The sequence below is a fragment of the Eulemur rufifrons genome, chromosome 2 (genome assembly GCF_041146395.1).
Source record: "Eulemur rufifrons isolate Redbay chromosome 2, OSU_ERuf_1, whole genome shotgun sequence".
NCBI classification, from domain to species: Eukaryota; Metazoa; Chordata; class Mammalia; order Primates; family Lemuridae; genus Eulemur; species Eulemur rufifrons.
This window is the reverse complement of record NC_090984.1, coordinates 47,886,861-47,901,437: the sequence shown is the minus strand read 5'-3', so window position 1 is coordinate 47,901,437 and position 14,577 is coordinate 47,886,861. Positions and strand designations below refer to the sequence as shown.

Sequence of the window (14,577 nt, the reverse complement as noted above, 5' to 3'; positions counted from 1 at the left end):
GTTGATGTCTTCCTGCTCCCAGCTGATACTATCTCCCTCAGATCAGTTTGACAATTGCTTTTACTGGTGATACTGGAACCTCTCCGGTAACAGACAGGGGGAGGCAGAAATGTGGAGAAACTGAGGCAGAGACCAGGAGTGTCAAAGCAACGGGGACAGGAGTTGAAGGGGAGGGACACAGCCACAGAGACAGGAAGAGGCCACGGGTCTCCGCTGCCCTCAACGGTGACTGTGGCTGCCGGCGCTCATCTCGGAAATGCCAGACACAAGTGAGTTATTACAGAGCTTTTCTCTGGGCACAGCCTCCCTGGCTGTGGCCGTCCATCCCTCACAGGCGTGTAATGGAATTAAGCGTGACTCCACTGCGGTTCCGTGCAGTGACTTATGCCACTGCAGTCAATAAAACCCACTCTTGGAAAGAAACTAGATTACGGGTGAGGGAAGGGTGGGCAGTCGCTGAGCTGCCTCTCACATTCCCTGTGGGGGGCCGTCACATGCCTCCTGTCTTCATTTCTACCGGATTATCCACTGCTGCCTAAGTGGGGCCCGGTTTGGGATTTGTTATTTAGATTGACTTTGCCCCACATCTTCTGACGTTGATGTGGCACCACAGAATCACGCAGCATGGAATCCAGAGGAGTTTTCACAATGAGACAGTTTCTCTGGCATCCGTCACTGGAAGAGCCAGTCCTGCAGACACTGAGGGGTGCCTATGGGTGCAGGCATGTGGTCCCTTGCTCCTGTTGTCCCCTAGAGGCCGTAAGGTTGGCGCAGCCTCCGACCACTGGGACACTTACCTTACATGGGTGAGGATCCACTCCGTATGTTTCCAAAGTCTGCGCTTTCCTTAAGAAGTTCAGCTCTGATGTTGCTGGTGTTTGACCACTGGAATAAAGAAAATGAGATGATTTCAGGGTTTTGTGTTCCCACAGGTTCCCCTGAGGTAAATGATCTATTAAGAAGTGCTCAGGGTGAGCCTCACAGCTCAATTTGTCCATAGTGTATGTTCTCTGCTTGGTTCTAGAACCAACTTCAGGGACTCCTGCCCAGAGTCAAAAACTCAAATGTCTTCAGAGTGAGGCAAGCTACATAATGAATCCCCTGGGCTGTATGGACAATGGGGGTGGTGAGGACACTGGCAAAATGGGGAGTGTTCCCCCCCCATTTAATGAGCACAGCTGCTCCTCAGCTCTGAGATTTCTGTCATGTGAGAATGCAGAGCCCAGCATTGCTAGAAGTTGTGATTTTTAAAAATCAGAGATACTGATTTTTATGTGGTATTTCACAATTTTAAATACTATGGGGATTAAAAAAAAAAAAAAACACCACACCACATCTATAGGCTGGATGCAGGCCATAGGTTTCTCATCTGTGATCTGATCTAGACTGAAATACAAAGAAGGGATGTGTATATCTTGCTGACGCCACCCAGCCCTCTCCCTTTACCAAAAGGGAACACAAGAACGTAGGGTGAGGAGAAGCAGCAGGAGACAGCACTGAGCTCCCACACTCCACAGCCGCTCCGTCTGAACACAGGGTGATGACTATGAAAAGGCAACAAGCTGAAGAAGGATGCCTGTAGCATCACTCCCTTCCCACTGCCTCTTCAGCAGGTGTGTTGGTGAGCTCGATGCAGAACCAGGGGTGGTGTCACCAGTGGGCCTTCTCAGGGCTCCGGTGCCCTGCAGAGCAGATGCACTTGGACAGACAGTGGTATGCAGAGCGCTGGGCAGTTTGTGAAGTCAATACCTCTGATGGCTGGTGGGTGGGACTGAAGGTTGCTCATTTCTAAGTTGGTCATTTGCCTCACATAATATGGCAGGGCAGGAAGATAAGCCTACCCAAGTGAGAAGCAGGCCAGATCCCTTCTCCGTCCCTCTGGAGAGGAATCACTCAAGCAGCATCCTTATGTGACAGCCTCTGTGCTGCTTGCCGTAAAGTATTCCAGGGACACGCAGCGCACAGTCTGGGCCCTCAGGAACTCATGTTAGAGTTAGAGGAAGGAAGTATGAACACAGTTTCAGATTATGAGGACAAGGCTGGCCTGTGTAAGAAGTACCTGTGCAGGCAGGTATTGTCGTGAATGCAGACTTCCACATCCACCAGCGTCCCTGAGACCCAGGAAGGTGTCTCGAAAATGCGTGTGCAGCAGGCAAACGGCCGGACACCAGAGGTGGCCAGAGCCCTGCTTCCCTTTCCAGGCAGCTTCCTCATCCCTGCCTGCAGGGTGGCAGGCCCTGTGGGCTCCATTCACCCCTAGAGTCTGCCCAAACCTCCAGGGCCCTCAAAGCGGGCATCCTTTCCTGGGGGATCCCCTGCCTTGAACTAGGTTTCTAGAGGACTATCCCCACTATTCTGACATCTCCTAAAACCCTCCGGGCAGTTCCAGCATGTCCCTCATCTCTTCTTTGAAGGAACCATGAGACCTCACACAGGTCCGTGTTTATTCTGATCCTCACCACAAGGGGTCGCTATTTCCCTAACAGAGAGTCGGGGGAGGCGCCCCAGCTTCGGCGCTGGGAAAGGCTGCACCTCCACGGGGAGGGGGTGGGAAGTGTCCCTTCCTCCCGGAGGGCAGGAACCCGCGCTGCCACACACAGCGGGCAGGGGACCTATTCACAAAGGCCAAGGCGGCCTTCCGTTATATCTGTTGAGATAAAATCGCTGAGTGAAGGGCTCTGAGGGTCAAGGTCAGGGTAGGAACTAGTTTAAGCTTAGTACTAGAAACTAGAACTATTAATAGTTAAGCTTAGCATTAGAAATATCCACCACCACCCCCTTCTCCTGCCAGGCATATTCCTTCCTCAGAACAGTAGGTACACAAACATTTTAAAAGATTTTTAAAAAATTGTAATGTTTTAAAATGATGAGATTTTATTTTACAACACATTATATATACTTTTTTCCCTCATAGTTTGTCAGTTTGGGGAGTCTTGAAACCGCTCTTTATAAAATTAATTAAAGGGCCACAAGGTAGGAACTGCGGTAGGGGCCTGAACTCTGTAAAGGTACAGGCACAGTTAAAATATATGTACAACCAGCCACTGTTGCTCTCCTATAATTGCTACTCAGGAGTCACAGTGGTGATGGTCATAAAGATTCTTAGCTTTCTTCATTGCCCCCATGGATAGCATCACCCTTGTGAAACCTAAGGCCAGCTTCTGAGATATCTTCCAGCCCTGCATTCCAGTGGACTGGCTGACCCACCCAGACCAGTGGCCCATACCAAGGAACTGACTCCACTGGTCTTGTGACCCTCACCCAGGAACTGGCTCAGCACAAGAGGACAATTTCTACACCCCTGTGGCTCCACCCAAACCCAGCCAATCAGCAGACCCAATCACCTAGCCCTTTGCCCACCAAACTATCTTTAAAAACCCTTTCTCCCAAATTCTCAGGGCGATGGGTCTGAGAACTTCCTCCCATCTCCTCGCACGGCACCTGCGATATTAAACTCTTTCTCTGCTGTAACCCCTGCTGTCTCAGTGTGTCAGCTTCTCCTTGAGCAGCAGGCAGTGCACCTGGTGAGGCTGGAACAATCTGTGCTCCTGTGTGCCACACCAAGTGGAGCCTAAACACTCTATTGTTGTTTTCTAAAATCAGTCTTTGTAGAAAATCCTGTTTCACGTGGGTGAAAGGCTGCACTGATGCTGTTTTATGGGATTCTGCATATTCTGAGCAAACTAAGAGACCCTGAGGAACACAAGACTCCGTGCCTGAAGCCACTTCTCCTCTCCTTTCCTTGGTGCAGGGTCGGGGACTCCAAGCAGGCATGTGGGGGTTGAGTCAGACAGTGCTGGAGACGTAGCCCCAAACCAAAGTGATCCCAGGGCACTCCCAGCATTCACAAATCGGCGCTGTGCAGTCCATCCTTTGCCAGAAGCCAGCTGTCACACCGTCACACACCGGGGGCAGAGCCCTGCCCTTTTTCACATCCCCACTCAACCGCTTCTCTTTCTTTCATCTTTTTTCTCTTCTGTTGTTTCTTTTGTGTTTTTCTTTTCCTTTTCCCCAGTTCATGCTTCTTTCCTCTGTGTCTTCATTAAATATCTTAGTGGAGCAAATACCTTTCAAAAGCCACTCTCTATTTTCCCTATAATACAACTTCTCTCTTGCCTTTAAGCCTCAGCCTAAACCACTTTCTTGGAGAGTAAGCCTATAGGGGTTGGGGCTATGCTGTCAGTGGATCATTAAAAATGGTACATCCCAGTGTCAGGAAGGCTGGGGGGCACCCCTGTGTATCAGTAAATGGTTGGCCTATGAGAGCAAAGGACATAGCACAGAGCCTGCGTGCTCAGGCTGTGGGAGGTCACAGTGTCCTGGGCCTGAATGGGTGTCACGCACCTGAGTTCTGTCTTGTGAATCTCAGCGATTTTCCTTTCCAGCTTCTCTGAATGTTTAGGGAAAAACTGGAACTTGGAGCTGTAGCCTTCAGGGTGTTTCCCTGAGTCATAATCCCCAATCTCCGCTTTCAAAAGGAAGGTAGAAGAAAACAAGTGTGGAAATAGGTAAATCATCATTGGCAAAGCAACAAGAGATCAGCACACAGAGCAAAAGCCAAAGCACACAGCAGATTTACAGACAATAGTGGATCCTGAGCACGGCTGAGGGCTGGGCAGAGGGCAGGCCCTGCAGGAACATGTCCGCCTCTGTTTTCCCAGGTGTACACTCTGGGTTGACATTCAAGTCTATGCAGGAAACAGTGGACCTGACCCTCTGTTCTGAGGTCAGATTTACCACAAGTAAATCTGCAATAAAAGAGCAAAAGCCTGCATCAAGGTTCTCATTCATTCAGCCACGAGAAGAGGGCCTAGGAGCGATGCTCTTTGTGGCAGCACAGGAAGCAGTGAGCTTGGTCAGGAAGACAGAAGCTCTTGGGCTTAAGCCAGATCTAAACCTCATTTTGAGGATTTTAGCAGGGACACAGCAAATTGATGAATTAAGCCATGATCCAAATTCAGAACTCAACCCTCAGTCCAAATATGATCAAATGAATAAATTTGAATAAATATTCATTAAGGGCTGACCAGGTGCCAGGCTCTTTGACAGCCTTGCGGAGCAGGAAGCCTGGCTGTAAGCAGAAAGTGTCATTGAGTTCAAAAGCACCAAGTTCTAAGGCTGATTTCTCAACTCCCTGCCAGGTGTGGGGCTTTCTCCTCTGGCCATTCACAGAGAATGTTCGTCTCTAAACCTGAGGAGATCTAAGCTCAGTAGCTTTGGGAGGACAGAGGACCCCTGGTGCTTTCCACACCCAGGTCGGATTCCGGCCTTCTCCCAGGAAGAACTCCGCAGGGGACGTGGTGGGTGTGATAAAGCAAAGGAGGAGGGTCCAGCTGCCTGGTGGTTGCCCTTTTCCTTCCCTGGTGAGAGTCTCAGCCGCTTCAGATGAGAAGTCTCGAAGGAGGAGGAAGTATTAAGAGGAAAACATGCCCTCCTCTCACGGCTGAATATCATATTTGTGGCTTACGCTTTTTCACTACAAGTCTACTCACTGTGACTTCCAAATTACTTGGGAATTTCCATTGGTTAGCAAGAGACTAAAGGCTTCCCCAAGCCTGAAGTATGGGGTGACCTTGAGCCTCAGAGTCATTTATTATGATTTTATTTAGAAAGCTTCAAGTGGAAAACTTCAGTGTTGGACATCAAGTAATTCTTTAAAGAAAAAGAAATTATTGTCAGGGTAAAAGTGAAGGAATGACTAGAATTTAAAACTTCACTTAGATCAGGCCAGGCTTTGTCTTTAAAAATTATAGGGGCATTTTTAGGTACCTTCAAATTAGTAGTGGCCCACTAGACTTCCCATTTAGGTGATTTTTAAAATGGAAGCCTCAAAAGTCAACGTGGCAATGGGCTGACTTTTACATTCTTAATGCAGCTGTGATATTTCTCTTGCCAGAAGGGCTTTATAGTTTCTTATCGCCAAGCATTTTCCAGGTTTTCTTCACAAAGTTGCTTCTGGGAGTTCAGAGATTTCCAATTAAGAGTTAATATTCTTTGATGGAAGCTTCATGACTTTAGTGCTATGGTAGTAATGGCAGTTTCAAGCCTAAGGATTGAGAGAAACCTGGGAAGTGGCACGTAAGTGTCTCCTGCATTTCAGGAGGAGGGGACATATGTTAAGGGTGCATCTCTCTCCCATTGTTTTGCTCAAAAAGCCAATCTGGGTATCAGCTGGGTAAGACTCAGTTATTACTCTTATTAGCATGGTAGGAAATGTGCTTGTTACTCGGAAACACTTTCAACTTTAAGCACTCTGAACTAGAAGGTCTCTGAAATAGATTCCAGAATTCCAGGATGCTTTGTATCTTAGAGATTGCACGAGAGGACAGAAAAAAAATGATTCCAGTTACTTTCCAGAATCCCAGTAACTTTATCAACCAAGGGCACAGGGAAAATCCCCCAAACAGAGTCAGAATGCGTTGAGGGGCTGGTGGCAAGACCTTAGCTATGATTTAGGATTGCGTGTTCAGTGGTTTCTGGCTCTAGGAAATCTAAGCAAAATCCTCTAACTTGAACTCTGCTTCAAGTTAGATACTGTTTAGATCCAAGAAGTAGTCATCTGTGGTAACTGAAATAATGGAATCAGTACTTAGCATGAAAAGCAAATTTATCCTGTCAAAAGTCATTACCTTGAAGGATATAAGCTGCTAACAAGGCAGCATCCGACGTTTTACAGAGGAGGCGGCCATGGTAGAGATCTCTTTTGATCTGTAGGAAGACTAAATACCTGGAGAGAAAACAGAGAATGAATTATAAAGGATTTCTTTGATTGCTTTAAAGACATAAATATGTAATGTAAGCCTATCAAAATATTTGTCAGGATACTTTTACTACATTAAAAAAAAACACCCCAAAACTCAAAACATACCACAGAACAAATATATTTTCCATTTCCCTGGAGACTCTTTCAAGTACTTTGCCTTGTTGAGGTTCGATTCAAAACAACATGTCAGTTTCCTTCCACAGCTCACAACAGAAATGGCTGTCTCCTGGTGAAAGCATCGTCTCCTGCACCCTCCTCCCGGGCCGGGTTTGGAAGGAGCCAGCCCTAGTCAATCCAGTGCCAAAAAAGAAAACTATGCCATCAGGCGTGGGGCAAACTGGGCCTGTCCCTGCCCTGGACTCTGGCTGATGGTCCTTTTAAGAAGTACAATGCAGGTGGAGGAACTAGCCCAGGGAAGAGGTCGGCCTTGGCTTGCCAAGAGAACCTGTCCATAAGTGGAAAGAGCCTGCAGTCGGCAGGAGTCAGCCAGACCTCTCTGAATTTGAATAAAGTATAAGAAGAGGCACTGGTGAAGGAAGCACAAAAATGAAGCAGAAATCAGTGGCCAGCATCTCTTCGAATGCACAGAGCTTCCAGCTCCAGGTGGAAACAGGATATCAACAACAAGAGCTAATTGTAGCTGACATGTTTGGAGCACTCACTATCTGCCAGGCCAGGTGTTACCTTTATGTGCAATATCTCATTTAATTCTCACATTAACACTTTGAGATAGGTGCTATTATGATCCCCATTTTTTCCAGATAAAGAAGCTGAGGCTCCAGTGACTTTATCACAGACATACAACTAAATGGCAGAGCCAGGATTCAAATTCGGGAATGTCAGACTCCGGAACTTGGCTCTTAATCACTGAGTTATATTGCCCTCCTTGCACTGTCACTGCTTTGTAGGTTCACAAGGAGTTGGGTGGACCCTGTCACAGTGGAATGGAATCGATAACTTTCCATCTTGAAATGTCTTTGCAAGGCATGTGGTCTTTGATGCTCAAAGTCTTACAGGTCTCCTAAGAAGAGCAGCTTTGTGAGATTATGAGGAGCATCAAACCTTTGAGAGGGTCACCTACCACAATGGCTCCTTGGCCAGGGAGCATCTGTGGTGGTTTAAAAATATGTCCTCAAATGCTTTGATACTCCTCATTTCATGAAGTGGAGCTTAATTCCTTCCCTTTGAGTGTGGCTGAGGCTTAGTGATTCACTCCTAAGAATAGAATAAAGCAGAAGTGACAGTGTCTGACTTCTGAGACCAGGTCATGAAGTCATTAACAGCTTTCTTCTTGTTCTCTTTCTCTTGGACCACATACTCTGCTTGGGGTTGATTAAGCAGCCCTCTGGAAAGGTCCATGAGGTGAGGAACTGAGGCCTTTTGCCAACAGCCAGCAAGGAACTGCGGCTTCCTGCCAACAGCCATGTGAGTGCACCATCTTGGAAGTGAATCCCCAGTCAAGCCTCCAGATGACTGCAGCCCAGGCCAACCTCCTGACTGCAACCTCATGACTCACCCTGAGCCAGAACCACCCAGCTAAGCTGCTCCCGAATTCCTGACCCATAGAAACTCTGCGAGAAGAAATACTTGTTATTTTAAGCTAAGTTTTGCGGTATTCTGTTAGACAGCCATAGATAGCTATAGCATCCCTGGGGGAGTCATGAAAATGTGGTCAAATTCCCTTAAATTCCACCAGTCTGAAACAAAGAGAAATTGGCCCCTCCCTGGACAACTGGAGGTTTCCGCTGCTTCTGTTTTCAGGCTGAAGAATAAAACAGAGTATTCCCTGTCCACTTGATCATGCCCAAGAGTAAGTAAGAGGCCCAATGACAGTGCAATGTCTAGGAGGGGTAGGCAGGGTCCCAGGGTAACTCTGAGAGCCTTGAGCTTGGAAAGTCAAGTAATTCAGGCACAGAAATGAAGGCACCGTCAAGCTTCTTATCTCCTCAGGCCTCACTACTCAAAGTGTAGCCCACATATAAGAAGCAGCAGCATTACTTGGGAGCTCACGGAGATGCAGAATATTAGGCCCATCCTACACCTACGTCTACACCTTTTAACAAGATCTCCAGGTGATCTGTGTAGAGATGAAGTTTAAGAAGCACTGACCTAAGGAAATTCAAAAGCATCCCTGTATGCACATCAGGATGGAATGCCTTCCTCAAACCAAGGGGAAGGTGAGTAGTTTAGTCCGGAAGTTACCAAGAATCCTTCCCCCTCCTCCCACCAACCCCACTCTGCCCCAGTGTTTGCTAAGAAAAACTGAAGGATAGGCCGGGTGCGGTGGCTCACACCTGTAATCCTAGCACTCTGGGAGGCTGAGGCGGGTGGATCGCTCAAGGTCAGGAGTTCGAGACCAGCCTGAGCAAGAGCGAGACCCCCCGTCTCTACTAAAAATAGAAAGAAATTATCTGGCCAACTAAAAATATATATAGAAAAAATTAGCCGGGCATGGTGGTGCATGCCTCTAGTCCCAGCCACTCGGGAGGCTGAGGCAGGAGGATCACTTAAGCCCAGGAGTTTGAGGTTGTTGTGAGCTAGGCTGATGCCACGGCACTCACTCTAGCCCGGGCAACAAAGCGAGACTCTGTGTCCAAAAAAAAAAAAAAAAGAAAAACTGAAGGATAAAAGACACCATGTCGAGGCAGTAATTAAGATGGATCTACCAAAGCAAGCTTGTCTTCACTCTGCTTCCCATGGTGAAATGCCACACGGTGTGTGGGAGACAGCGAGCGAACGCTTCTCTGCCTCTCACTGTTGCAGCTCCCACCTCCTGCAGGCTTCGGCAGGACGCGGACGCAAACCTTTTGCCCCTTACTCAGTGATCACTCCCTGGGCCTGGATTCCCGCATCACTCTTCCCATGTCTGACTATGTCCAAATACTAAAGGAAATATTTCAAAGGGAGAACACAGCTCTGGGCAGTGATTCTCAATGTGGCAGAGAGGGGAGGATCTCCCTGGGGGAGCAGGTCAGAATCTGCATGTGTGTGGTGCTCCTGTGGTTTGAAAAGGCCCCTCTACAGCTTCTGATTTGCTTCCCCGCTTTCCATCTGCCCAAGAGGACATGCTGCTCACACGAGAACCACCGTCTTCACAAGGCATTACTGACGGGTGTGTAACAGGTGCCTCAGGTGTACTGGAATGGAAACCAGGCCTTCCCCTTTGGGCTTCGGTGATAAAACGGCTACAGGGAGGTCAGAGGGAAGGCCCTGGGGCATTCTCAGGCAATGTCGAAGAACAGGGGGAGCGGGAGGAAGGGGCACCTCAGTGTCCTAAAGAAGCAAACCATGGCCTTTGGAGGACAAGAAGAGATGCACTCCTGGAAGAATCACCTGACAGCTTCAGGGCAGAGAGCTGTACTAAGGCTCCCGCTCCCTTTTCTGCCACAGTGGCTCCCCTCGAGCTTTGTGTTTGTTCATTTAAGGAGGTCACCACTGACTTGGTGTTGGTCGTGAAAATATATCCCACGTGACGCATAGCATCCTCAGACCATTCCCAAGAGACCCTGGCATGTTCTCCCTTGCTACACATGAGCCTAAGGAAGACTATGTCGTGGCCTGAGGCACTGTCACCAGGGTCACTGTGTGTTGCCAGCTCCTGAGGAGCAGACTGGCTGGGTTATCCCACCTCAAGCCTCGGAGCAGGAGCCACAGAGCCTAACCCCTCATTCCACAGCTGAGGAACTGCAAGTCCAGAGACGTGCAGTGACCTGTCTGAGGTGACGCAGTGAGTAGAATCCCGGCCTCCTGACTCTGGCCCCAGTGCTTTTTCTAGCCCCATGGTAATTCAGTTAGTTGTCAGGTTAGGGAGAAAGGGCTCCTAAACTAAATCAGGAGAACTCTGTCCTCAGAGAGAAATCCTCATCGGGACCAAAGAAATCAGCTTTAGACCAGATTTAAGATAACAAGGTTGCTCTTGAGGAAACTTACTTTTTAAACTTTGCTTATCTCTTTTTTAAAAATTTAGAAATTATCATGGATATAAAATAGTTGTACATATTTATAGGGCACATGTGATGTTTTGATACAGGTATACAGTGTGTGGTGATCAAAGCAGGGTAATGGGGTTATCCATCACCTCAAGAATTGATCATTTCTTTGTATTAGGAACATTCCAATTCCACTCTTTTAGTTATTATTAAATATACGATAAATTGTTGTTAACTGTTGTCACCCTACTGTACTATTGCCTACTAGACCCTATTCATTCTATACAACATACTTTTGTACTCTTTAAGCATCCTCTTTATCCCCCTCTTCACGACCCTTCCCAGCCTCTGGTGACCATCTTTCCACTCTATCTCCATGAGCTCAACTTATTTTTTTTTTTAGCTCTCACATACGAGAACATGCGACATTTGTCTGTCTGTGCCTGAATTATTTCGCTTAACATAATGTCTTCCAGTTCTACCCATGTTTTTTTTTTTTTTTTTTTTTTTGAGACAGAGTCTCACTCTGTTGCCCAGGCTAGAGTGAGTGCCGTGGCGTCAGCCTAGCTCACAGCAACCTCAAACTCCTGAGCTCAAGCGATCCTCCTGTCTCAGCCTCCCGAGTAGCTGGGACTACAGGCATGCACCACCATGCCCGGCTAATTTTTTCTATATATATTTTTTAGCTGTCCATATAATTTCTTTCTATTTTTAGTAGAGACGGGGTCTTGCTCTTGCTCAGGCTGGAATCAAACCCCTGAGCTCAAACGATCCGCCCACCTCGGCCTCCCAGAGTGCTAGGATTACAGGCGTGAGCCACCGCGCCCGGCCTCTACCCATGTTTTGTTTGTTTGTTTTTTTGACCCTATGTTGTTGCAAATATTAGGATTTCATTCTTTTTTATGGCTGAATAAGATTCCATTGTGTATATGTACCACATTTTCTTTACCCATTAATCCATGGACTCTTACGTTGATCCTGTATCTTGGCTATTGTGAATAAAGCTGCAATAAACATGGGAGTGCAGATATTTCTTCAAGATACTGATTTTCTTTCTTTTGGTTATCGACGCAGCAGTGGGATTGCTGGGTCATATGGTAGTTCTAGGTTCAGCTTTGTGAGGAACCTACATACTGTTCTCCATAGTGACTACACTAATTTACATTCCCACCAGTAGTACATGAGAGTTCCCCTTTCTCCACATCCTCACCAGCATTCTTTATTCCCAGTCTTTTGGATAAAAGCTATTTTAACTGGGGTGAGATGATATCTCATTGTAGTTTTGATTTGTCTTTCTGATGATAAGTGATGTTCAACATTTTTTCATGTACTTGTTGGCCATTTGTATGTCTTCTTTAGAGAAAAGCCTATTTAGATCTTTTGCCATCCCCCCACCTCTTTTTTTTGATACAGGGTCTCACTCTGTTGCCCAGGCTACAATGCAGTGGTGTCATCATAGCTCACTGCAACCTCAAACTCCTAGACTCAAGTGATCCTCCTGCCTCAGCCTCCTGAGTAGCTGGGACTACAGGTGCACACCATCATGCCCAGCTAATCTATTTTTTGTAGAGATGGGATCTTGCTTGTTGCTCAAGCAGGTCTCCAACTCATGGGCTCACGCGATCCTCCCACCTTAGCCTCCCAAAGTGCTGGAATTACAGGTATAAGCCACCATGCCTGACCATTTATTTAAGAGGATTTATTTGTGTTTTTTTCCTATTGAATTGTCTAAACTCCATATATATTCTGGTTTTTAATCTCTTGTCACATCCATAGTTTGCAAATATTTTCTCCCATTCTATGGCATGTCTCTTCACTTTGTTGATTATTTCCTTTTCTATGCAGAAGCTTTTTAGGTTGATGTGATCTCATTTGTCCATGTTTTCTTTGGTTGCCTATGTTTTTGAGGTCTTACTCAAGAAATCTTTGCACAGACCAATGTCCTGGAGTGCTTCCCTGATGTTTTCTTGTAGTAGTTTTACAGTTTCAGGTCTTAAAGTCTTCAATCCATTTTGATTTGATATTTGTATATGAAAAGAGATAAGGGCCTACTTTCATTATTCTGTGCACTATTATCCATTTTTCTCAGCACCATTTGTTGAAGAGATTGTCCTTTCCCCAGTGTATATTCTTGGAAACTTTGTCAAAAATGAGTTGGTTGTAACTGTGTGGATTTATTTCTGGGTTCTCTATTCTGTTCCATTGATCTGTCTGTTTTTATGCCAGTGCCATGCTGTTTTGATTACTATAGCTTTGTAGTATAATTTGAAGTCAGGTAGTAGGATGCCTCCAGTTGTGTTACTGAATAACAAAACAAAAGAATAATAATGACGACTCGCATTTACTGAGTGCATTCTGCGTGCCCCGCACTGTACTAACTGTTTCATATGCACTCTTCCCTTTAATCCTCACAACAGCTCTTTGAGGTGACTACCGTTTTTATCCCTGCTTAATATGAGGAAACTGAAGGCTTAGAGTTACTGTTGCTCGTCTTGTCACATAGCTAGTTAAAGAACAGCTTGGGATTTGAACCCATGTCTTTCTGATTTCTTAGCCCAGGGGTTTGCAAACTGTGGCCTGTTGCCATAGTTTGCCATGAAATAAAATTTTATTGAAACAGCCTTGCTCATTCATTTATGTACCGTCTATGGCTGCTTTCACACTACAGTGACAGAACTGCAACAGAGACCATATGGCCCAAAAAGCTTTAAATACTTACTATTTGGCCCTTTATAGAAAAAGTTTGCCAATCCATTTTAGCCTAAGCTAGGCTAAAATGATGTTCATTGAAGGAATAAATGACCTAATGACTCCATTTGTCCATGTACATAGGGTGTCCCACAAGTTGCCATACATAGGGAAAATGGGAAATTATAGCTAAATGTACTTTTATTTACAAAATATTCATTATAAAGTTTTTTCTTCCTATGGAGACTTTTGGGACATCCTGTATACACATTCATTCTATTAACATTTTTGGGAGCATCTTTTGTCTTTTGTGTGTCAGACATTTTGCTTCCTTGGGGGGTGGGGGCCCATCTGCACTCAGTTCCCTTCTATTACTTTTTCTTTCCAAAGAATTCATAAACTTGTAGTCCTTGTTAAAAGCTAAATCGGGGCCGGGCGCGGTGGCTCACGCCTATAATCCTAGCACTCTGGGAGGCCGAGGCGGGTGGATCGCTCGAGGTCAGGAGTTCGAGACCAGCCTGAGCAAGAGTGAGACCCCGTCTCTACTAAAAATAGAAAGAAATTATATGGACAACTAAAATATATATATACAAAAAATTAGCCGGGCATGGTGGCGCATGCCTGTAGTCCCAGCTACTCGGGAGGCTGAGGCAGTAGGATCGCTTAAGCCCAGGAGTTTGAGGTTGCTGTGAGCTAGGCTGACGCCACGGCACTCACTCTAGCCCGGGCAACAGAGTGAGACTCTGTCTCAAAAAAAAAATAAAAAAATAAAAGCTAAATCGGGTGCCTAATTCCCCATTTTCTCTGCCTTGCGTCTAGCCTAGACAAGAAAATCTATTTATTACTTTAAAAAAATGACAAAAGAAATTAATCAGGATTTGGCAACTAAATTTATCATCTGGGAAGAATCCAAGAGATAAATGGAAGTGTCGCTCTTTACTCCCTACTTCATCCCCTTCTCTCAGCCTGGCTTTATGGGAATGGCTGAGATGGCAGAGAAATTTAGGACTAATATTGCCAGGAAAAAACACACTGACAGCTGAATTAGTTCGGTAGCAAGGTGGGATGCAGGGCTCTAAGCCAGGGATGAATTACAGGTATTGAGTGAGGCTGGGGCAGGTATCCACTCTCTTCAGATCAGTAGGGATGGGAATGAAGAGAAACATGCAGCTAATTCCACAGCCTCACAGATTGCCC

At 46.2% G+C, this 14,577-nt stretch overlaps 1 protein-coding gene across 6 annotated transcripts in view; it reads right to left on the bottom strand.

Moving 5' to 3' along the window:
* FRMD5 (FERM domain containing 5) overlaps positions 1-14,577 on the bottom strand; it is a 298,361-nt gene that overhangs the window by 27,678 nt on the left and 256,106 nt on the right. For all 6 annotated transcript variants that reach the window (XM_069484181.1, XM_069484200.1, XM_069484174.1 and 3 more), the window contains 3 exons: positions 6,630-6,727; positions 4,345-4,468; positions 798-885 (listed from right to left, as the gene is read on the bottom strand). In XM_069484181.1, coding sequence (XP_069340282.1) covers positions 798-885; positions 4,345-4,468; positions 6,630-6,727 — 310 coding nt within the window. The remainder of the gene's footprint in view (positions 1-797; positions 886-4,344; positions 4,469-6,629; positions 6,728-14,577) is intronic.